This window comes from Stegastes partitus, unplaced genomic scaffold, assembly GCF_000690725.1.
Source record: "Stegastes partitus isolate 25-593 unplaced genomic scaffold, Stegastes_partitus-1.0.2 Scaffold224, whole genome shotgun sequence".
Classification (NCBI taxonomy): Eukaryota; Metazoa; Chordata; class Actinopteri; family Pomacentridae; genus Stegastes; species Stegastes partitus.
This window is the reverse complement of record NW_007577955.1, coordinates 155,725-181,226: the sequence shown is the minus strand read 5'-3', so window position 1 is coordinate 181,226 and position 25,502 is coordinate 155,725. Positions and strand designations below refer to the sequence as shown.

At 41.0% G+C, this 25,502-nt stretch overlaps 2 protein-coding genes across 2 annotated transcripts in view; both read left to right on the top strand.

The window, feature by feature from the left end:
• The first annotated feature begins 18 nt into the window (after nt 1–18).
• LOC103356833 (zinc finger protein 260-like) lies at nt 19–4,293 on the top strand. The gene is made up of 3 exons (XM_008281133.1): nt 19–142; nt 1,605–1,775; nt 2,196–4,293. Exons 1-3 carry the CDS (start codon nt 79–81, stop codon nt 4,232–4,234), a joined length of 2,274 nt encoding a protein of 757 aa, XP_008279355.1. The 5' UTR covers nt 19–78; the 3' UTR covers nt 4,235–4,293.
• Nucleotides 4,294–10,211: 5,918 nt separating this feature from the next.
• LOC103356830 (regulating synaptic membrane exocytosis protein 2-like) overlaps nt 10,212–25,502 on the top strand; it is a 58,421-nt gene continuing 43,130 nt past the window's right edge. The window contains exons 1-4 of the mRNA XM_008281129.1: nt 10,212–10,360; nt 15,981–16,191; nt 20,068–20,243; nt 25,161–25,341. Of these exons, the coding sequence (XP_008279351.1) occupies nt 10,212–10,360; nt 15,981–16,191; nt 20,068–20,243; nt 25,161–25,341 (717 nt within the window). The remainder of the gene's footprint in view (nt 10,361–15,980; nt 16,192–20,067; nt 20,244–25,160; nt 25,342–25,502) is intronic.

Here is a 25,502-nt window from a genome sequence, read left to right as displayed (position 1 = left end):
TGTTAAAAGACCAACCTGGGGCTGGGTCCGAATAACGAAACGACTCTGTCACAGTCCGGTTCTCTGTGCAGATCCGAGATGGACCGACATCGAGAACCGCTGCATGTGGACTTAAAGCGCGAACCGGGGCAGCGGAGGGCAGGTGAGAGCTGCGGGGAGTTGCAAGCTGCTGCTGTTGGCCAGTTCTGCTCGGAGCCGGTTTGCGGGGATCGATGAGCTGATCGTCAGTGTTCGGACATAAACATCCGGTTCGGGTATAGCTGTGAGCTGACCCTGTTCGTGTCCGCCGAACCTGACGCTGCTTGCAGCTGGGTTTATTAGCTTAGCATGTTAGCCGCTACCTTTTAACCGTTTCCTGTTGTCATAAAGCTAGCTGACCTCTGACCCCGGTGCGTCACCATGGTAACAGAAGTTTTCTCAGACAGGTGGAGCAATCAGTTAATTTAAATAATTGATCAGTTCGGATCAATGCAGCACCAAAACAGCGACAACATGTTCATTGTCCTTGTTATTCTTATTTTTATGAATTATGATCACAACTATAATTATAAGAAGAATTGTTATTATAACAACAATATTTATGGTGGCAGTAATATAACAACAACAACAATGATGATATTTAAAATCATAGTCATCATTCCATCCATCCATTATCTATACACCGCTTAATCGTCACTAGGGTCACGGGGGGCTGGAGTCTATCCCAGCTGACTTAGGGTGAAGGCAGGGGACACCCTGGACAGGTCGCCAGTCTATCACAGGGCCACACTTAGAGACAGACAACCAAGCACACTCACATTCACACCTACGGACAATTTAGAATCACCAATTAACCTCAACATGTTTTTGGACTGTGTGGGAGGAAGCCGGAGAACCCGGAGAGAACCCACGCTGCACGGGGAGAACATGCAAACTCCACATTTGTTTGTTATTATTATTCATCATAATGTTATAGCATATAAATAAAGTACAATATATTTCAGTCTGGGTAAATAATAATTATTACTATTATTGTTGTTTTTAAGTTTTAATCACTGAAGAGATCTAAGGGGGCTTTAAGGGGATCTTTTCACTTATTGACTGGTTTTTATTAGGTTCTACCAGCCATTTATGAACTCTTAGAATTTTTCTAAAGATGCTTTAGGGTCTTTAGATGCTGCTTGTAAGAATTGCTGGGGTTCTGTGGGTCATTTATGTGGTTCTCGTTTTACTGAAACAGACTGTGGTCAGTGTGGTCCTTGAAGGGATTGTTGTGTATCCCTTGAAGTGTTTCAGTAGTCCTTTATCCCGTAGTAAAGGGGGATCTTTTTGATGATTCTTTTTTCCTTTCAGAGGTTCTAGTGTTCAATGAAGAGATTCAAGAGGTACTTTGGAAGTTCTATCTGTATATTGGATGGTTTTAGTTTTGTCATTTTGGTTGTCTTTGCAGTTGTTGAAGGTGTTTTAGGGTCCTTTGGATAGTGGTTGTGATAATTGCTGATTTTCTACAGGTCCTTTAGGTGGTATAATTTTAATGAAAAATGTTCTAGCTCTCAGTGAAGCTTTTTAAGGAAGGAAAGGATTTTTATTTAGTCAACTCTCCTGTTTTTGTTTGTCCTCTGCAGATGTCCAGCAGCGGGAAGACAAATGTGAAAAGAGAAGCTCCAGTCTGGACCAGGAGGAGCAATTCCACATTAAAGAGGAGCAGGAGCAGCTGTGGAGCAGTGAGAAAGCTGGTATCACTAAGTTCACCTTCAATCCTGTCCCTGTGAAGACTGAAGATGGTAAAAACTTAGGTAGTAACAACACAGAGGAGCAAAAATCAATATCCAAATAAACCAATATGTTTATAGGATTCTTCTTAGATCTGCTACCACTTGTTCGGTGTTATGCTAAAGGAGGTTCAGGGGATTTTCTACAGGTTCTAACTGAGATTTTTGGTGATATTTGAAAGTTTCAATCCCTTAAAAATGTTTAAATCATCCCAGAGGAGCAGATCAGAAGTAAAATATTTTATTAACCACCTGTAGAATTTAAAATCAGTTCTTCTACAAACAGCCAGTCATTGTACAGACACAAGACCTGGACTGATGTGATCCCCTATCCTGGTCTAAGTGAGAACTCCGCAAGTTCTGACATCAGATGAGGAATTAAATAATCGGTAATATGAAACAAACTGAATTTTCCACTCTGACTCGTGTTTCTGTGTCCTGAAGATGTCCAACAGCTGCTGCTGAGGAAAGAAGAGCAGGGAAGGAGCTGGAGTCTGGACCAAGGGCACCCAGAGAATGAGGAGAACCCAGAGCCGCGACATATCAAAGAGGAGCAGGAGGAACTGTGGAGCACTCAGTCAGAACCAGTTTGGAACTTAACCCCAGACAGACATTTAGAACCATGTCCTGAGACTTCTGAGTTTTCAGGATATAAGATGGAGGTCTCTGGTGGTGATAGGCAGGACTGCAGAGAACCTCAGGCTGTTTTAAACTCCCTGAGAATCATTGAAGTGCCTGTGAAAAATGTGAGATGTTACACTGGCAAGAAAACATACAGCTGCTCTGAATGTGGTAAAGTATTCGGCCGCAGTCCACACTTAAAGATACACATGAGGACTCACACTGGAGAGAGACCATTCAGCTGCTCCTTCTGTGGGAAGAGCTTCGCTCAGAAGGTGAACTTAACGTATCACATGTCCGTCCACACCGGCGAGAAACGCTTCAGCTGCCGCTTCTGCAACGAGAGATTCACTTGGTACACTCAGCTGAAGAGCCATCAGTGTGAATGCGAGTTGTCCCGGCTTCCTCAGACCCAAGCTGAGGATGACAATGATGCAGAGAAAGTCTTCAGTTGCTCTGAGTGTGGCAAAAAATTCAGTCGCAAGCACAACCTGAACATACACATGAGGATCCACACTGGAGAGAGACCATTCAGCTGTTCTGTTTGCAAGAAGAGCTTCAAACATGGAGGACACCTGACGCAGCACATGTCCGTCCACGCAAAGGAGAACCGCTTCAACTGTAGCATCTGTGACAAGAGGTTCACGTGGCTTTACCAACTCAAACGACACTTGTGTGGTGGGGAGTCGTCTCAAATGCATGAACCCCAAGCAAATCAGGAGGGAGAGATGTTTGGAGGCCAGAGGGAGGCTGAGATCATGTTCAGTCCTGTCCCTGTGAAGAGTGAAGAGGATGAAGAGAAACCTCAGTCCTCACAGCTTCCACGCAGAAACCCTGTGGGAGGACCAGAACCTGAACTACAAACTGAAGACAGGACTTCAGACTGGAAGGGAACCAGACAGTTTGGGAGTGTCCCTGCAGGTAATGAAGGATGTACTCCAGGCAGGAGGTCGTTTAGCTGCTCTGAATGTGGCAAGATATTCGGCCGAAAGGAGCATCTGCAGACTCATGCCAGAATCCACACTGGAGAGAGACCATTCAGCTGCTCTGATTGTGGTAAAACATTTGGGTGTAAGCGGTCGCTGCTGGGTCACATGACTAGTCACACTGGAGAGAAACCCTTCAGTTGCTCTCAGTGCGGGAAACGATTTGGCCGCATGGTCAACCTGAAGACCCATGAAAGGCTCCACACAGGCGAGCGTCCATTCAGCTGCCCATTCTGTGGGAAAGGTTTCACTCAGAAGGTTCACATGACTCAGCACATGGCCGTCCACACGGGTGAGAAACAATTCAGCTGCAGCGTCTGTGACAAGAAGTTCACTTGGCTGTCAGGCTTCAGGCGACACAAGTGTGGCAGTGAGCAGTCAGAGCTAGATGACAGCCAGACTGAGGAGAACTCAGAGCTAGCGCCAGGTGAGAAACCGTTTCGCTGTGCTGAGTGTGGTAACAGGTTCAATCATAAACACAATCTGAAAGCACACATGAGGATTCATAGCGGAGAGAAACCGTTCAGCTGCTCCATCTGCAGTAAAGGTTTTATAGCAAGTGGAGCTCTGAAGAAACACCTGAGGACTCACTCAGGTGAGAAACCCTTCAGCTGCTCCGTCTGTGGCATCAGGTTTACTCAGGGAGGAAACCTGAAGAGGCACATGGTGCAGCACACTGGGGAGTCCAGAGAGAAACCCTTTCACTGCTCAGTGTGTGGTAAACGCTTCACACAGGTGTCGAACATGAAGCGACACATGACACAACACACAGAAACACTTCAATCACAGAAGGACGAAACTGTGAACAGTTCAGAACATAGACTGGAAGAAACGAGCCTGCTGACATCTGACAGCAAATCATTTGACTGCTCATAGCACCTATTTTTACTAGTGTGATATACAGAATGTATTTTTACAATGAATTTAAATGTGTTTCAGTCTTCACAAGTTGCAAATCAAAAATGTGTTTTGATGTAAACAACTACAAAAAGCCAAAAATAAGGCTGTTTTCCCCTGCAGGAACTTGCAGGTCATTTTGGAGCTGCCTAAACCTTTGAATATTTTCTGACTTGATACTGTCCCTGTAGAACCTCTATCAGGGCCATTTTTGGGGGAGAAAAAAGTACCAACCCCGGGGTAGGTACAGGGATCCAGTCTGCGACCAAAATGGTGACGAATGATCAATGACCAAATATGCTACCTTTTTTTGAGAGTGTGCAAGTTAAAATTTCAAGTGGCCACATTTGTGTGAGTGAATGATGATCATTTAGTTGTTTTGTTGTCGCTTTAACCAGCACAGACAGCTTTCTGTGAATGTTGGTGCAACCTCACACAACGCTGCACTGGAAAGAGCCCCATTTTTTCAGTTTTTTTATTGACATGTTCATTGATTGTTTAACTGTTTGACAATCTCATGTTTTGAGTCTTGACTCATAAAAAAGAGAATCTATATTATATTTATATGTATTTATATTTTGGCACTTACTCCGATTGACCGTGTCTTGAAATGGTTACTCTTCTGAGCTGCAAAAGAAACAGGTCACAGGTAAACTGTTTTGTAGGTTTCCTGTCTGAATGACAGAACTCAGAGTGCTGCCCTCCACCAATACCAATGCTCTGTCTCGCAGTTTAAAAAAACACCATCCAGATCCTCATCAAAATTTACTGGGACAGAATATGATCAAAATACTTCATTTTTGAAGAATTTAAAAGGAGGCTTGTAAAGTTATTTTGATGGAAACCTGTTTCAACGTTACATTACAGAAATCAGTTCTGTGAGTGTTCAGCATCAGCAAAAGAACTGTAACTGATGTTAATCTGTGTTTGTTTCCTACATTTAATGTTCAGCGGGGATCGGGAAGTTCCCATCAGCCTTGGCGGTTCTGATGACCCGTCGTTGCGTAAGGTCTCAAGATTGTTCTGACGTGCTGCTAAGGTCACATGAGCTTTAAAGTGAAGGGTGGGGTCAGGCAAAATGTGCATGGAGGAGTGTAATGACCTGACAGCAAAAGTCTTCTTCTCTTCTCTCTGATTGATCATTGATGGATCGATAAACTGTCAGAAACACCAAGTGAAAGCGGAAGTCAGAGTTGTGTTGATTCGCCTGGTTTTGTCCGACCAAACAGAGTGAGTTCACTGAAGTACTATGTTGATGAAGGTGGACTCATAGAAGTTTTTCTCATAATGTCTTCAACGATGAACAGTTATTAAAGCTGTTGCTGATTGTTCTTGCTGCTCTGAGTTCATGTTTCCATGTGCATATTTTTTACTTGTGATTAAATTAACGGTTATTTGACTCAAAGGATGAGTGAGTTCAGACCAGGTGTCCAAAACCAGAGCCATCGTCTGCATCCCGGTTGTGACCCAAACGTCCAAAAAACATCAACCTGCAACGTGAACAATTATTTCATCAAGGTAAAACACAGAGAAGCAGTGGAAATATTTTTAACTTTACCTGAACCTTAAACACCATATACAGTCTATTTTTTTAAAAAAGAATAATCAAATACAAAATAAATATATATAAATAAATTCCAGGGACGTCATGTCAATTAAATACAAAAGAAAAGCTAACAAGTAAATCCCAAAATCATATGAAATCAAAACTAAAGCAAAGCAAAAATAAGTCAAATATAAAACAAAAAATAGGAATTAATCAAAAGTAAAAGCAGCAAATGTAAATAACCACAAAAAACAAGCAGGTGTAAATGAAATGCCATCACACGCAGTATATCGTAGCGAGAAGCACTAGAAGTCAGTTAGGCTAAGAAGATATATTTTTTAATGCTGTTTTTCATTAGAAAAACAAATACAAAAGTAACTTCTTAGAACAAGAACTGTGATTAAATCTTTAACTTTTTTTTTTTTTTATCAGTGAATAAAAACTACACCGTTACAGAGATAAATGAGCTCATCTAAAATAAGTCTTATTCAGTACTGGTGCTGCTGCTCAGTGAGCAGGACAAACAGAGAGAGCAGCTCAGAGTTTGGAGATAAGTGGATTTGTTGAGGAGAGTCCGTCTGTTGTATCACCACAGAACAGAGGGACATGGACCAGAATATCACACGTAACCATGGTAACAAAGATGGAGACAGCTGTGGCTTCAAAATGATCCGAAGATATAAAAAGCTCAAAACTAAAAACGACATAAAACATTTTTTTTAAGTTTCTTTTAGCTTTAAATGAGCAAAAATCAAAGTGTAAAATTTAGACATCACATATCAGGTTCTAGGTTGTTTTTTTTTTTTGTTGTTGTTGTTTTTTTACAGGTCCAGGGTTTAAGGGTTATTTAGGTTCAACTACTGAGGGGTTTGGAGGGGTCTTATACGATGTTCTGGTAGTCCTAGTGGTTGTAGTGGTCTTTTTAGTGGTTCTAGTGACACTTACATGGCTTCTAGTGATCTTGAAAGATGTTTTAGATGCTGCATCACAGATTCTAGTAATAGTTATGTAGGATGTGGACAGACACAGATGCCCAAAAGGATTCAAAAAACTTAATTTGAACTTTCCAGCACCCAAGTCACATGCCATAAAAAGACAGAACTGTCCTGCAGGTCACAGGGCCATGAAAATCAGCTCTGCAGACTCGGAGGAGTGAGGAAGCAGAGCTCCCTTAGGAATTCCCTTATCACACCTATCAGAGCTGCAAAACATCGTAACACGAAGAAGCTTTTGGGGGAAGACAAAGAAAAACATTCAACCACGCAGACCTTAACAGATAGCCAGGCGCAATGAAGTGCCCCGGGCTTAACGTATTGCTCTGCTGACCCCTCATTTCCTGTGGCATGCAACAATTGAACCTAACAAATAAACTTATCAATGAACCGGGAAGACACAGCACCAGAAGATGTGCCTTATTATCTTGTGTTAAGTTTAATTGTTAAATGTTGTGTTATATCATGTCCTGATAAATACTCCAAAGCTGAATTACAGTTGGATAAGTCCTTCTTTAATTTATCAGCTTGTTATATTACCATATCCTAAGCATTGTGTTATTTCTGTAACCGTCAGAGATAGATTAGTCATGTTTACTCTCCCCGTGAAGCTTTACATGTGACACATTCATTTCCAACAAGCTTAGCTTTGTATCAGTACAAATACATATAGTTCTGAAGGAACATTGTTACTTTCAGAGCAAAACTCTGACCACCTCATGACCTCCCTGTGATACTGGGATGTCATATCTAACAGCCCCTCTGGGAGCGGAGCTCGCTGTGATTGGTCAGTAGTTTTACTATTAAAAAGCCTCTTCACCCAAAAAGCAGTGGCATTCTCTAGGGGCATTCTCTAGGGGCATTCTCTAGGATTCTCTAGGGGCATTCTCTAACTGCAGGAGAGCTGCCGACTTTGGTCCAATGTAGCAACTTCAACTGCCACACCCTGATCCAACTCAAGCTGAAGGCCTCGTCTCCCAATTCCAGACGCTGTTGCACCCGCCAAGACACTGCAAGTATCAAGCTTCTGTCTCTAAACGGGTGTTTTATGATTATAATTGGCCTTCAGACCAATATTCCAAATTTAACAGATTATCTGCTGCTTCAGGTGAAAAGACTTTTAAGTCTCCAAGCCATCACTCTGTTCCACATTCGGTTTTCACACTCATACTCTCAACCAACATTTTCATCATTGTTTGTATTTTATATTTTATGTTTGTTGTTGTTATTTGTTTGTTTGTTTGTTTAGTTAGCAATAAATGTTGTGTGTGTGTATACAGTTGTTTCCTGTGCTTTCTATAGTTTTCATCCAGTCACTTTAGGTATCTGATCTTTAGTTACCTGAGCTCTAAGTTAATTCCTTTAACTTTATAAAACACTCTTGACTGATCACCAAGAGTAAACAATTTATTGGAATTATCATGCTGACTCTGAAATTATATCGCTGGACGAATAATTCAAAGGTTGGTTTTAATCATTTTAATTAATGCAATCACTTGCTTTGGTGTGAAAATAAGTATACCTTATTTTCCACCCACTAAAACCCTACAGTTATTTTGAAGTCTGAGGTCTAAGGATTAGTCAGGAGGTTCTACTGGTTACTGGAGGGTTTGTGGTGTCTTTCATGATGTTCTGGTAGTTCTACAGAGAATGACAAACACAAAACACAGCTGAGTGGAAACAATGTATTAGGGGCCCTTTAGGACTGTCTAGTGGCCTTTAAGGTACCTGTCCCATTTATCACTGATTGTTCTTCTGGATTATTTTTTTTAAATCACTGACAAGGTTCTAGTTATCACTGAAGATGGTACATCTGAAAGAGGTTTGTCTTTGTCCTGAGTAAAGCTAAAGACTGTTGTCAAAATCCAGAAGATCAAAAGCATCACAAACACTCATATATCATCTATCCTCATCCTGATGTTCATTGTGATGTTACCTTCGTTTAGTGGGGAGGCTCTAGAGGTTCTGTAGGAAGTTTTCTTAATTAGTGTTCAGGCTCTTTGGTTGTTTTGGTTTTTGATCTGCAAGTCATCTGTACATTAGAGGACTTTAGTCCTGTTTTAACTATAGTTGTCCAGCAGAGGACACTGTTCTCTACACAGCATTTCAGACTTACACACTTCAGTTGCTCAGTTATTTATTGATGTTTGAAGAGCTCTAAGTGTCTGAATCTATATCCTCCTGCAGCAGCATGATGTAAAACTTTCAGCTGAAACACATAACATAACATAACATAACATAACACAGCATAACATAACACAACATAACAAAAAAAAACATAAATTATATTACTTAACAAAAATCTATTTATTGCTTGTTGATTTACTATTATTAGGAATATTATTATTGTTGCTGTAGTTAACATTTCAGGCTTTCACATTTTATTGATTCCGTTATTTGTTGATATTTGAACAGCTGTTAAGTGTCTTTATTCATGTTGTGGAATGAAAAATTTCCACCTGAAACATATTATATTATATTATATTATATTATATTATATTATATTATATTATATTATATTATATTATATTATATTATATTATATTATATGAAAAGTCTCTTAACTTCTTATAGATTTCTTATTATTATTATTCCTACTATTGTCATTGCTGTTATTCTGTTTCATCCTCAGTCTGATCCTAAAATAGTTATTGACTGAGTCATCGATCAGCCTATTGATTGATCGACTGCAGACGTGTGTGTGTATGTGTGTGTCTATGTTTGGCTGCAGGTCTATGTTTAGCTCAGACTGGACTCACCTGACTCCCCACCCTCAGCTCGGTGCTACGTCACGCCGTCACGCCGTGGCCCCGCCCACTTCCTATGGAGGATTTATTTATTTTCTCCTCCGTCTCCTCCGTCGCCGCTGCGTCCATTATCACCGAGCAGAACCGAGCAATCGGAGCGGGCGACCGCGACAACAGCAGACCAACCAGGAAGGGCCGAACCGCCGCCGGGCAGCGGAGGATGAGAGCCCCCGGCGGAACGGAGAGCCGACCGGAGCCAAACCACGGAGGAGGCGACATGACTGCGGAATAAAAAGCGAGAGGACGCCGCTGCGCCTGTCGGTGAGCGCGGGAGAGACGGTGATGATGGACGGATGATGATGGAGGGATGATGGATGAAGGCATAAACAGGTGGATGCTCTGATGGCGGCTGCAGGTGGAGCGGCTCTCTAACCGCTGCCGTGTCCGCACCTCGAGGCTGCTCGGCGGTCACACAGCTGCACGCAGAGCCGCCGAGCGCACCTGGAGCTGGACAGAATAACGTGAACACCCTGCAGCTCTGTGGCCTTCATCATCACCACCATCAGCATCATGTGGCCCGCTATCAGTATTATTATCGTCATTATCATCATCATTACTGCCACATGGCGCTGACGGCCCGCCTCCTTCTCTTGCAGCGGCCCGCTGTCAGCATGTCTGGGCCGGCCGGACCTGCACCGCCCGCCGGGGCCGGGTCGGAACTACCGGACCTGAGCCACCTGACGGAAGAGGAGCGGAGCATCATCCTGTCGGTGATGGAGAGGCAGAAGAAGGAGGAGGAGAAGGAGCAGAGCATGCTCAAGTAAGATTATTGATTATTGATTGCATCTGATGATCGAGTCAGACAAATTAAAAGCACAAAACTGTGCAATTTCAGGGCACCATTCAAAATGAAACCCTTCTCAGCTGGAGCAGAAGGGTTAGTTTCAGCTGAAATGAAGTGACAGGGATGTCATGTGACCCATGTAAAGCAAGGTGACCTCTGACCTCCAGTCAGGTCACAGTCATGCAGGTGGGATCACCACGAAGGTACAGGTAAAAGTACTCCAGTTACAACCCTACGAAACTAAAAGTACTGCAGTTACAATCTTACTGAGTAAAGGTACTCGAGTATTGTCAGCTGAATGCAATCAAAATATGAGAAAGAATAAGTCTCCTAACACTGACTCTATGTATTATAGCAAATTTTTGCTGTTGGAGCTGGTTTACCTACTTTAGAATACAGTCGGACAGTTCATTCCAGTGGTTCCCAACTTGGGGGTCACGCCCCTTGAAAGGGTCAACTGGTAAATGTGAGGGGTCATCAGATGTTTACCAGGAGAGGGAAGAAGAGAAAACACGGTTCAGTCGTTTCACACTGAGACACAAAATGCTTTTTACTATATCAAAATGTTTGGAAAGCACAGAGTCAACCAAATGTTTTATGTTTTTTTTATGCAATCTTAATGTTATAGTCTAGTCTGTAGCCGTCGGATGGACATGATTCATCTCATCTGACAGCTGTTGTAAATGTCCTGCTGTCGTGAAATCATCTCAGAACAGCAGAGACAGATTCAATGCAGGTCCACATGAAGGCCAGAGAGGACAGGGTCCCTCTGGGTCTGGACTCAGCTGGTGGTGGAGGGGCGGTGGGTTAATTAAGGACACAAGGAAGAATACAATCAGACCTTGAGAGAAAAAAATCCTCTGACTTCATGAATGAGCTTCTTGTGACGTATTCAGCAGGTGCTGGTTCACAAAGTTACATCTGAATCAATAAAAAAAATAAAAACTGACAAGATGCAGATGTGGGTCTTAAATTTGGGGTTTTCTGTATTGAGTTTGGTGCTGCAGACAAGATTTTGGGTGCAGTTCATCCCCGGACGTGGTTGGATGTTTGCTGGTTTTACAGGCTGGTTGGTGGTTACAGTCCAGCTTGTGGATATGCAGACTTTAAATCCAGTTATCTCATTAGTGGGGGTGTTGATGGGTCAAGAGGGGCGGAGGTTTAATGTGGATCACAGCGTCTGGAGTCTAACATCAAACATATATCCTGGTTGTTTTCTGTAAACACTGAGCTGAGGGAAGTTTGCTGTGTTCATGTTTCTGATCCACATAGTCTGTTGTTTAAATGTGGACTCGTGCAGACTTTGAACATTTTTTTTGTTTCTGAAAACGACAGTGTTATTCAATTGATGCTGCTGAAATTTGCTCTCAGAAGTAAATGGCTTTCACTGATCACCTGATCAATCGGTCTGTTCTGCCTGGGATTCAAACCAGCAGCTCCTCCAAAGCTGCTGTGACATCACTGGTTGGGGGCGTGGCCAGGTGTGATCCATGACTGGGCTCTGAGCTTGATCACATGACATCTATATATGATTTTAATTTGACCTATGTCTTGTCTGATTGTGTTTTGTTTCTTTCTGCCACTTCTTTATGTTCATTTTTCCAAAATAAAAGCTGCTGAATTCAGAGGGAATCAGTTTTAAAATACAAAGAATGATGCTTGACGTTTGGTGCTGACATCATTCAGAGTATGAAGATTGAATTGTCTGTTTGTCTCAGCCTGCAGATGGCTGGATTCATAAACAGTTTGCGTTTGTTGACAACTGGAACAGTTGGTTCTTTACAGGCTGAGATGAGAACAAACATACAGGAATATAAAGAAAGATGCACAACAGAACAGACAGAACAAATATCAGCAGGATTAGAACAGTCTACAGTACTGTGATGACAAATAGTAAACTCCAAAGTGATCTCTAAAATCTCCTCACTGACCTCTAGAATCTCCTTGCTGATATCTAGATCCATAGTGACTTCTAGAACCTCCTCACTGAGCTTTAGAACCCACTTGCTGAACTTGTCAGTGACCTTTAGAATCTCAGCATGGACCTCTGGAATCTACCCACTGACCTCGAGAACCTCCACACTGGCCTCTACAACCTCTAGTGATCTCTTACTAACCTTGTCAGTGACTTATAGAGCCTCCTCACTGACTTCCAGAACATCCAGTGACCTCCAGAACCTACATTGACCCCTAGAACCTCTTCACGGACATCCAGTAACCTCTAGAACCTACACTGACTGCTTGAACCTCCTCACTGACTTCCAGAACCTCCTCAGTTACCTATAGAACCATAGATATGTATACTAAAGGCGAGATGTCTCGTCCACGCTGTTGGCCACGGTGTGCTCGCTCACCCATAACATTGTGTTGTAGTGTTGCATGTACTTTTTAAATAACCATAACTTGATCAATTTTCTACCGATTTTCAATGGTTTGGTTTGTTATAAGCGTCAGAGGTGTAGTCATAAAACTGCACTTATAGATAATTATGTTGCACTCTCACGGCCAGCAACAATTAGTATTTTAATTATTTTGTATTTTATTTCTTTCTTCTTTTTGTACTTTGAATTGTAGCCACGTTAATTATGTTTGTAATAAACCAAACCGTTTGTAAATCCGTCAAGATTTCTTTCTCTAGAACCTCCTAAACCTTTAGAACATCTTGACTGACCTCTAGAACCTCCTCACTGACCTTTCTAACCATCTCAATGACCTCTAGAGAATCCTCACTAACCTCTAGAACCTCCCCACTGACATCTAGAACACATGATGTTGAGATAACGGCTCAGAGAGCGTCAGGCCACCTGATGCAGGCCTCCTGCAGAACCTGGTGGTTCTTTGTGACTTGGACTGGATGTTTAGGCTCGTTTTTCTGCTGCAACTCAGTTCTGTGTTGGTCACAGAGGAGAACCATTACATCTGAAGTCAACAGATAAAAGCATGTTCTGATGAATGTCAGCAGCTTGGTTCTTCACATTTATGTTTCAGATTATTTTATGTTTCAGTTTTTGTTTGTTTCTGTTCTGACTTCATTTTTTATTTTATTTCACCATCATTACCATCATCGTCACGTTTGTGCCTGCAGGGATCAGGAGGAAGTGAAACCTCCCTCGGCTGTGTAAGTACCTCAGTCAGTGCTACATCTCCCAGAGTGCACCTGTCTTGGCCACGCCGCTTTCCCCGCTCATCAAACTATTCAAATTGCCCCCTCCCCCAGTGAATGTGCTTCCTGTCAGCTGACTGTGTGTGTCACCTGGACAGGTGGAATCCATTCTCAGGGTTCAGTCAGTTGGTCAATAACGTTGCTGCCAACGTGTCCGAAGTTCTGCAGGTTAAAAGTCCAACAGACGACGAGCTGCAGTCGTGAGTAACAGCCAGAGGCTGAACTGACCCCAGGTCTGTGGTTCTGTTCGGGTAGACAACTGACCCGATGGCGTCTCATGGTTCTGGTTTCAGGTGGATCAGAACCAGGAACTGAGAGACATACAATCCTCAGCTGTGTCACTGTATGTTGCACCGTCTGTGTGGATAAATCTGCCACGTAGAACTCTGAAAAACGTCCAGTTCATGACATCCAGTGTGCAACAATCCCATAATGCAATGAAATAAAAGTAGCATTTGTGTATAAATATAGAATCATATATAATCAGGTTTTTGTACTGTTTAAAATATTTTTCACATGTTGAACTGATTGTTCACTTGCATTTGGATTATTTTTTAAATAAAGAGCTTGTTCATTTATTCTTGCAATGTCAGTCAGTCAATGTCAGTGAAGGGTGAGCCCAGAAAATATAAAGATTTTTTTCACCTCACTGTCTTTAGCATCCTCTTTGAAAAAACCTCAAATATCGTGTAATGATGTTCCAGCTGAGCTCTGACTAAATATCCCAGCTATCATTTAGTCAAAGAAGATGTTTCTAGAACAAATTCTCTGTCTCTCTCAGCCTCTTTCTATCAATCAGTCAATTAATCCATTGGATGTTATTTACTAGTATATAGCCCATTTCATACAGCTCAGAGCTTCAAGGATGACTTGTCAGACAGAAATAAGACAGAAGAAGTAGATACTGAAATATAGTTAATCACAAAGAAATAGGTTTTTAAAAAAAAGACAAAACATAAAAATACAATAATAAAAACTCAACAAAAAAATATTAAAGACAAATAATGAAAAAAAACTAGATTAAAAACTTGATGAAGTAAAGTTAAGAGACTTCACTGAAAAACTAAAAAGTACATAATTTAAAAAAAAGACAAAAGATGAAAATAAAATAAGAAAATGTAATGAAACTAGATTATAAGATAAAGTCCTAAAATTAAAGGAAATAATAAAAACTAGATTAAAACTCAATAAAACATTCAAAACGACCAAACATAACAATCAAGTACAGTCGTGACTCGATAATCCAACCCTTAGCAATCCGAAAACCTTGCTATCCAACAGGGTTTTTGGAAAAACAAACGGAACCCATGAAAAATAGCCTTAACTTAACAACAGCCTTGAATACCGACTCCGACATGACATTTTTTGCCACAAATAAAGATAACGGCATATTACCTGATTTAACAATCCGACAGATTGGCTACATTCAGACTGCAGGACTTAATGCTCAATTTAGATTTTTTGTGAAATCTGTTTTTTTGTTGTTTTTTTTTTGCGAGTTTGTTCACATTTCCAATTAAATGTGACTTTGTATGTGATGTCCTGTGTGAACTCCATTCGAGCCAAAAGTGTCCTGCATGCGCTGAAGACGATATGACCATGTCACACGCCGCGAGCGTGCTCAGTGTTTACGGAAGTAGACACCGATGGTAGCAGTGGCGGTGGTGGCAGCAGCGATAGTGGAAAACTGGGACCGCTAGCCTGAACTGGCATCAGCAGCCAAGCACTGCCTGTGTGTTCCGGCCACTTCCACCCCGTCGGAGCGCACCCCTGGGGTGGAAGTGTTCCCCCTCACTGCACCGAATATTCGAACATTCATAATTAATTGGACCTGAATATCCAGAGACCAGAAAGTGGTATTCGGACCAGCCCTACTCGTTATTATAACAACTATGAACAATAACTATTAACCACAAATTACCCTTTAAGCATCAAGTCCTCCTTGTATCTCAACTTCCATCTTGACAATCTGACAGCCTTACTGTCCAACATAAAAGAAGGTATTACATTTAGTGTTAGATTATTGAGTCACGACTGCAATAAAGAATAGATTAAAATTTTGGTACAAAAGATAAAAAGGACAAACTAGAAAATACATTCATTCAAAAGTAGAAGATAACAATTTAACAAACAGAACAAGAAAATAAAATCACAAGTAGATGTCTAAATACATGGAAAAATAATAAAAAGTAGATTAAATTGTCAATATAAAAATATACAAAGACTGAACAAGAAAATCAAATAGACTAGCAATTTGATTTTTTAAAAAAATATTACAAATATGAAACAGACAGAGGAGTGGCTAAAAACTCTGCACATGAGAAAAAGTGATTAAAAAATCTGCTAAATAGATTTTTTGAAAGAATTAAAGATGCGAAGATAAAGATATTTCATGAAATATACTGACTGCTCCTCTCGCTGATTCGCCCACAGGAAGCTACATCAGCAGTTTGAGATGTACAAAGACCAGGTGAAGAAGTTGGGGGAGGAGCCGCCGGCAGTTCAGACGGTGAGGGCGGAGTCTCCCACCTGCGGCGTTTGTCGCAAGACGAAGTTCGCCAACGGCTGTGGCCGAGCCTGCTGCTACTGTCAGAGTCTGTTTTGCGCCCGCTGCGGGGGGCGTGTCCAGCTGAGAGCCAATAAGGTCAGTGTGTGGGCGTGTGGGCGGAGCTTCAGATGGAAGAAATAGACTTAAATTTTAAGTCTAGAACTTATATTGTTGATAATTGGATTGTGGCTCAGCAAACAAATGGAAAACAGAAAGTCATAGCATTGTATTGATGTTATGCTTGGTTCCCTGAAAAACATGACAAGGTTTGGAGGTGATTTTAAAACAAAGTGGAAAACAGATAAAACAAAAAACCCAAATTATTTTCTTTTCTCCAATTGTCTAAATATCTCGCTCTCACATTAGAACATGAAAAGCGATAACGTGCCCATAAACTCGTCACTGTTTCCTTTTTCGTTAATGTTTTGATGAATACAGTGCCATTTAGTAACTGCAGTGAAGGCTCCTCTGATGCTGTAGAGGTTGTTTGGAGATCAAATTTATTAAATGTAACTGCAAATGTGCGGAAAATCACTTCTAAGGTTTTACAGTACTGTTGCAGCAAAACTTTATTTTCATTGTCTGCCAGCTGTGCCTCAGATTTTACTGTAATATATTACGAAGCTTTCCATTGGGGAAAACATTGAACTTATAACTTAAATATCTGTATTACATGATGAAAGGAATCCATCCATTATCTATACACCGCTTAATCCTCACTAGGGTTGCGGAGGGGCTGGAACAGGGCAGGGGGTAGGGGACACCCTGGACAGGTCGCCAGGGCGACACTTCGAGACAGACAACCAAGCACACTCACATTCACACCTACAGACAATTTAGAATCACCACTTAACCTTAACATGTTTTTGGATCTTGTGGGAGGAAGCCGGAAAGAACCCACGCTGGGAGAACATGCAAACTCCACACAAAAAGATCCCAGGTGTCCTCACCGGGACGCAAACCGGTAACCTTCTTGCTGTGAGGCAACAATGCTAACCACCACGCCACCTTGCAGCCCTGATGAAAGGACTCCCTTTCAGAATTCCTTTTAACTTTAAATGACGACTTTGGTGCTGTTTTATACAAGTTGTGAGTACTTTTAGCCCAATAAAAATAGCTCAGTTATTAGTGAATTTATTTATTCCGGTTAGAACACATAGATTACATTATTTATAAATGAATGATATCAAAGTAAACGTCTTCCTTACATGGAGCTGTTCACCTGCTGCTGTTGTTGTTCTGCTTGGACACCAGATGGAGCCACATGTTCTATGAGAAAATCTCAGCAGCTCACTGAGGCTCATCTACTCTCATCATTCACCACTGTTGATATGTGTGTGTAGTAAATATGCATTTGTGTGTTTACCTGTTTTCCGGATGGGTGTGCTACGAAGGATATTTAATACAGCCAGACAATATTTGTGTATGCTGTCTCGACATAACCTTAAACCCCAGTCAGACATCATGTGTATCACAGCAGTGATTATCAACTTTCGGCTATAAGAGTTTTCTTCTTCAGACTCTCTGCATGTTCACATAAACAAGGGTGTTTGATGCATCGTGTGACTCTTCACATTGACACAAAATGGACCAATCGTTTGCTGCCTGCTTCAGTAAGGAGGAACAGTTTTTTATACTGGAAAGCTATGGAGAATATAGGAATTATTTATGGTAAAAAGTGCTGCTGCTGCAATTAATGCAAGTTAGGAATAATGGTAGAAAACTGTTTATCATTAAGTTAATATGCATTTATTTTATCGCTCTGCGGTCTCCTTATTCAGTTACGTATTAGAATGATTAAATGGTAAATTCTAAACTTCATACATTTAAACATGCATTTGGGTTTGACACTGTCCCATAGTGATGGATGCATGGAAATTGGTTTCGTTTTTGAACAAAGTGAAGTTATTTTTATTGATTGAATGTTATTTGTGATAAATACCAATACACTTTCTAATCCCAATCTCTTATCTGCAACAGCTGTGTAAAAAAGACACTGCAAAAATCAGAAACAAACAACTTATGAAGAGTTCATTTGCAAAAACAGATAACTCCATCTTCACAAACCTTCAGAAAACCCACTTTTCCATCGTCTACCTGAGAAAATATCAATCAAAACTTAAGTTATCTCTATTTTTGCCATGTCATTTCTACTGAGTCAAATCCACTCAACTTCAGTTTGATTGATATTATCTGAAGCAAACAAAAAATGTTTTCTGTGAATCTATAAAAAATGAAGTTGTCTGTTTTTGCAAATGATTTCTTCACATATTTATGCATTATCTGCATCACCAGCTGCATGCATGTAGGTTCTCATGGCAATGCAACACACTCAAATGTAGCTGTATAACTTCGTTCACTGGGATTACAAACGCACAGCTTAATAGGTTTGCAGATATATGTATTCTCCCAACTGGGAATTGGTACTGCTTATACAAAATCATTGGGAAACAAAGTGATGAAAGAGAGACAATTCTTTCAGCCGATATAAATCCGAAAATCTGACCATAACCTCCTCCGGACCAGAGGGCTGTACCATGAAGCGAGATTAGTGGGTTAGCGATGTATGTCGAGCTTAAAGCCAGAGTTTTCAGTATCACGAAGGTGGCTCTCTTTTTACCTGGCTAGGTCTTCATGGTAACTCATGCCGTGGAGCTAACCTGGTCGGGAGCAGGTTATGTTCAACGTTTCGGATTTAAATCGGCTGAAGGAGCGTCTCCCTTTAACCACATCGTTTCCTGACTATTGTTTATGAGTGATGCAGATTCTCAGCTGAGGGAATGTGTTTTATCTGTGAACATGCTGAGTTGTGCGTTACTGATATCACTGAATGAAGCCGTGTAGTTACAATATCCCACAGTCGACGGAGACGGAGCGCTCTGCACAGGCAGTACTTGGCACTGTTGCCAGTTTAGGTTGATGGTCACAGTTCTGTTGCCACCATCGGCGGCGGCGGCGAGAGTGTGCAGGCTGGGGCAGATTTCGGGCGAATATATATCATATACCACCAAAACGACCAATTATTTGGATACTTGGATGTTCAGTTCCAGCCCTACTGTAAATATCACGTTGCCATGGGAACCCGACATCTTAAGTTGGCAATGCAGAAATCACATAATTATGTTCTGATCTGCTGACAAGTCCGTTTACTCTGCTGGTACTGCAGCTGATAGAACACAGGTGAGGAAATGGATTTATTCTACTGGTATTTATTACAGAGAACATTCAATCAATAACCTGCATTATGGGACAGAGTCAGACCTAAATGTGGTTCAATGCAAGATCATGTTTAAATGTATGAAGTTTAAAGTTTAATTTTAACGTGCAGCTGTCAGTTTGATATAAGCGGCTGCATTGGTAAAATATTCTATTTGAGCACGTTTAACAGTTTTCTACCAGCATTCCTGTCTTCACCATTTACAGTAGCGGTGCTTTTTACTGTCATATTTTTAAAAATATATATATATATTCCTCATTGTTCTACATTAAAACAACGTGTTGAAGCAGCTGCAGACGATTGTTTAGTTTTGTGCAGAAGAAGAGTGACGTGACGCGCTGAACGCCCCTTTTTATGTGAACGCGCAGAGAGTCTGAAGCAGAAAGTCTGACTTGACAAAGAAAGTTGATAACCACCTTTGTGATACCCGTAATCTCTGGCTGGGGCTTTCGGTTTTGTCGATTCGGCTTACACAAAGAAAGCCTGGCTATGTCAAACTTGCTTCACAGTACACCCCTCAGGTCAACTGTGCAGCATCAGCAGCATCTGTTACCATGGTGATTGGCAGGTTAAACAAGAGCCACCTTCATCACAATGAAACTCTGACTTCAGGCTCAACATAACTCACTAACTACTACTTGTGTATAATAAACTGTATATTAGTGTTACTACTTGCTTTGTAGTACACCCATCTGCTGATGTGTGTGTGTTTACCTGTAATATAAGTGATGTGTGTGTGTTTACCTGTTTTACAGGTGATGTGGGTGTGTAACGTGTGCAGGAAGCAGCAGGAGATTCTCACTCGGTCCGGGGAATTTTATTCCAACACATCACTGCTGTCCGTCAACCACAGTTCACATGGGGCTCCACACCCACCAACGCTGGCACCTCCAGGAGCCACGGGGCCAATGAGCAACGGTGCCACAGAGCGGTCAGTATTTTTATTTTATCATTACATTATGTGAACTGAATCTGTTTACATATTGCAGCTCAAAATGAAGATGCCCCTCTCTTCCCCCGATCAATCAGTGTTGTGTGTTGCAGCGCATTCGAACATCCCTAATTTTAGATGCTATCCATCAATCTATAAATTGGTATGTCGATTCTTTCTTCTTGCACAGACAAATGTTGATCCGGTTATTTCTCCCTCAGCTGTGTCTGCAGGTTAGTAGGAAACACTCGGACTGGTCTTTAAAGTCTGTCTGAGTCTTAATTAGTTTTATTTTTGTTAATTAGAGTGACACCCACAACCAGCACACATATACACACCCACACACACACCTACACACACAAACACACAGACACATGCGCATTCTTTCACAACACAAACAAACACACATGCAAACATGCACACTGTAATCAGATTATCAGATTAATAATCCTGCAGCTCACAGAGGATTACTGCTGCTGCTAAATACAGCACGCTAAAACACACAGGCTAACGGAGGCTAACGGACAGAGCCTAACACTCGTAGGCTAACAGAGGTGGACACACACGCACACACACACATACACAGGCTAACATAGGCTAACACATGCAGCCTAACACACAAGGGATATACACATACGGCAACACACATACTGATATGTACAGACAAACATAGGCTAAGACACACAGCCTAACACACCGGGTTAACACAAAGACTGATGTACACTGGCTAACAGAGGCGAACAGAGGCTAACACACACACAGGCTAACAGATGCTAACAAACGTAGGCTACCACACACAGACTAACAGAGGATAACAAACAGAAACTAACAAACACAGGCTAACACACAAGGCTAACACAGGCTAATACACACACAGGCTAAAAGAGGCTGACATGCGCAGGGTAATATACACAGACTAATATAAAGTATACAGGCAAATACTGACATATATAGGCTAAAACTCATAGGCTATCACATACATGCTAATATACACAGTCTAATATGCACAGATTAACATACAAAGACTAATATACGATACACAGGATAATAATGACAGGCTGATATACATAGGCTAAAACACACAGGCTAATATACGCAAATTAACACACGGTTCAGTTTTGTTTAAAAAAACATTTTATGGTTATTCAGAGTTGCAGGTTTTTAATTTTATTTTACTTTGGACATGTAAATTCAGTCTGTTTTATTTTAAAGATGCTGAAAAAAATTGTTAAATAAAAAGGAACACATCCATAATGATACAGATATTTTTTTTACAGTGTAGTATTTGGCAGTGTATAGTGTCATTTGAACATTGTTATTTTATGCTGAAATTATGAAAACAAACGAAGAGCAAGCCAGTGTGCAGCCGCCCATGTTTATGGGATTTCTGAAAATGAACCGAGCTTACCGTTAAAATTATTTTTTCACGTTGGTTGTTGAGATGTGATATATAAACTGCGGACTAATATACAGTCTAATATACACAAGCTAATTTGTACAAGCTAACAGAGGTTAATAGCTGTGATGTCATGTCCTGTCTGGGCGGGGTCTGCACAAAAGGCTATGCTGGAGGGGGAGTTGCTTGTGGCATAATGGGCGGAGCTTAAGTTGTGCTGCAGCTGTCAGTCATAAAGCTGCTGAGTGTGTGTTCCTGTGTGTTAATGTGTCGCATGTTGAGTCGACATGAAGCTGCAAACCTTCGAAAGCTGACACAAAAACAGTAAGAGGCTCTTTATTCAATCCAAACTTTATGTACAATTCCTTTGATTGTCGTCTGGTCAGAATGTTGTGTGTGTGTGTGTGTGTGTGTGTGTGTCTGTGTGTCTGTGTGTCTGTGTGTGTCTGCGTGTGTGTGTGTGCGCGCGTGCGTGTGTCTGTGTGTGCGTATGTGTGCCGTCCTGCGTGTGTCATTCTTCACTTACTCACAGTAACTAGGTTCACTGACTGCATGTAAGTACACAGCTCTTGTACTTCCTCTGTTCATGCACTGCATGTGTACTACAGCTGTAGTTAATGTGCAGGTTCAGAATAATAAATGTAATTAATATCAGGTAAATCAGAATTATCGATTGGATTTAGACTTTATTGACCACTCAGGAACAATGTACTGCCCATTCAGTCAACTTCATTGGCAACAGATGCAACATTAAACTGATTTATTATGTCGCGCTAATGCTTATAGATATTATTTATTCACCCATGTAGCTGTGAAAACCTGTGTACTTATGCAAGATATCTCTCATTTAACAAATTAATCTACGTAAAATTACAGATCCAGTACTTCTTTTTCTGTTAATTGTCACTGGTTGTATCTAATTTTAGAAACATGTTTAAAATATTAAACTTCAATTTAACCTTCTCATCTGGTAAATAATAATAATGACTTGTAATGTATTAGAGAACAGACTCAAAGCAGACCAGTGTACACCTGCCTATACACACGTGGACAAAATTGTTGGTGCCCCTCAGTTAATGAAAGAAAAACCCACAATGGTCACAGAAATAACTTGAATCTGACAAAAGTAATAATAAATGAAAATTCTATGAAAATAAATCAGTGAAAATCAGACATTGCTTTTGAACCGTGGTTTAACAGAATTATTTAAAAAAAAAAAAAAAAAAACTCATTAAACAGGCCTGGACAAAAATGATGCTACCCTTACCTTAATATTTTGTTGCACAACCTTTTGAGGCAATCACTATAATCAAACTATTTCTGTAACTGTCAATGAGACTTCTACACCTCTCAGCAGGTATTCTGGTCCACTCCTCATGAGCAGACTGCTCCAGTTGTCTCAGGTTTGAAAGGTGCCTTCTCCAATGGTGTCAGCTCCTTCCACAGATGTTCAATAGGATTTAGATCAGGGCTCATAGAAGGCCACTTCAGAATAGTTCAATGTTTTCTTCTTCGCCATTCTTGGATGTTTTTTGCTGTGTGTTTTGGGTCATTATCCTGTTGCAAGACCCATGACCTGTGACTGAGACCAAGCTTTCTGACACTGGGCAGCACATTTCTCTCTAGAATACCTTGATAGTCTTGAGATTTCATTGTACCCTGCACAGATTCGAGATACCCTGTGCCAGATGCAGCAAGGCAGTTCCAGAACATAGCAGAGCCTCCTCCATGTTTCACAGTAGGGACAGTGTTCTTTTCTTGATATGCTTCATTTTTGCGTCTGTGAACATAGAGCTGATGCGCCGCTTTGTGGCTTGTCAACATGCAATTTGGCAAATTCCAGTCTGGCTTTTTTATGATTTGTTTTCAACAATGGTGTCCTCCTTGGTCGTCTCCCATGAAGTCCACTTTGGCTCAAACAATGACGGATGGTGCAATCTGACACTGATGTACCTTGACCTCGGAGTTCACCTTTTCATGTCTTTAGGGGTTGTTCTGGGGTCTTTTGTTACCATTTGTATTATCCGTCTCTTCAATTTATCATCAATTTTCCTCCTGCGGCCACATCCGGGGATGTTGGCTACAGTCCCGTGGATCTTAAATTTCTGAATAACATGTGCAACTGTAGTCACAGGAACATCAAGTTGCTTGGAGATGGTCTTATAGCCTTTACCTTTAACATGCTTGTCTATAGTTTTCTTTCTAATCTCCTGAGACAACTCTCTCCTTCGCTTCCTCTGGTCCATGTTTAGTGTGGTACACACCATGTCACCAAACAGCACAATGACTACTTGTAACCCTATAAATAGGCTGACTGACTGATTACAAGTTTGAGTTTTAGAGGACACACCTTGATTGAACATGTCCCTATGGTCACATTATTTTCAGTCTTTTCTAGGGGTACCATCATTTTTGTCCAGGCCTGTTTCATGAATTTATTTTTTCAAATAATTCTGTTGAACCACGGTTCAAAAGCAATGTCTGATTTTCATTGGTTAATTTTCATTGAATTTTTATTTTTTATTACTTTTGTCAGATTCAATTTATTTCTGTGACCATTGTGGGTTTTTCTTTCATTAACCGAGGGGTACCAACAATTTTGTCCGTGTGTATTTATATGACTTCTGAAAACAGAAGGATGTCAACTGATGTTTCTGCAATCATGTCTGCCTATATCTTAATTTGTAGTGGAACTGTTTGTATTTATGTAAAAGATTACAAAATTGAGTTACCAACTGACAATTCACAATATAGCGGAATATATGTGTATCTAATTTCTTCTACAGATTCAGTTGTTGTTTGACTTCATAATTTATATTTTGAGAGTTAAAAATGGCTCACTGGTGAAGAAAACAGACCCACTCCGGTTTGATGTATTGTTGTGTCTATTAGTAATGTGATAGGGATTTTTCAGAATAAAATCATTTTGCTTCTTTGTGGTTTTTATTGGGGTAGGGAGGGCAACTGCACATCTTTGAAATATTAAGGGATATTTATACCTCCGGTATCAGTTAGTTTGGAGCCCTCTCCAATGAAAGTGAATGTTAAAAAGTTAGATCTAGCAGTCACCATTTAGTTTGGCTACTTCAAAGTTGTGAAAACGGAGGGGTGTCCATAGGTGGCTTGTTTCTGCTGTTTGGGAGATAAATGCAGATTTAGTCTCGACAGATGTGAACATACTTAAACTATGAACTACTCCTTTAATAATGCAGCTTGCATTGAAAATGAGAAATTCTTGAAGTCATCCATCACCAGGCCCCGTCCTACTTCATTGACCTGCTCCACTATTTAAAGAGTCTATATTCTGTTATTTTACAGGTTTTATAATGTTATCTTTAGAGTCTCCTAGAATATGTTTAACTGCCTTTATGGTCAAAAACATTTTATTTTTCTTATACTGTACATTGCTGCTGCACCTGTTGACGCCTTCTGTCTGAAACACTCTGTTTTAGCTCATATTTCTTTATGACGGACAGGCTCCTCCTACTCCTCTTTATTGGTCTGCTCTGTGTGATTGACAGGAGGCGGAGCCCCTCAGGGTCGTATTATGATGGTGGGGGAGGCAGGATGCTTACCTCACCCTCGGACCTCGGTCTGGAACGCCGTGCTCGCTCACCACACAGCTACCACGGTAATGGGGAGGAGGAGCTGCGGGCCCGGAGACGACCAATCAGAGACGGGCGTGGCCGCTGGCACTCACAGGTAGTTCTCATACAGCAGGTGAACTGTATCTATTATTGTTGTGTCTATTTATGTGTACTTTTATGTATTCATCATTGTTTGGTTTTGATAAATTATTTAATTATAGTGACAGTAATAAAATAGCTCAAAGCTAGATTTTAAACCGGGTGGTAGGCAGGAGC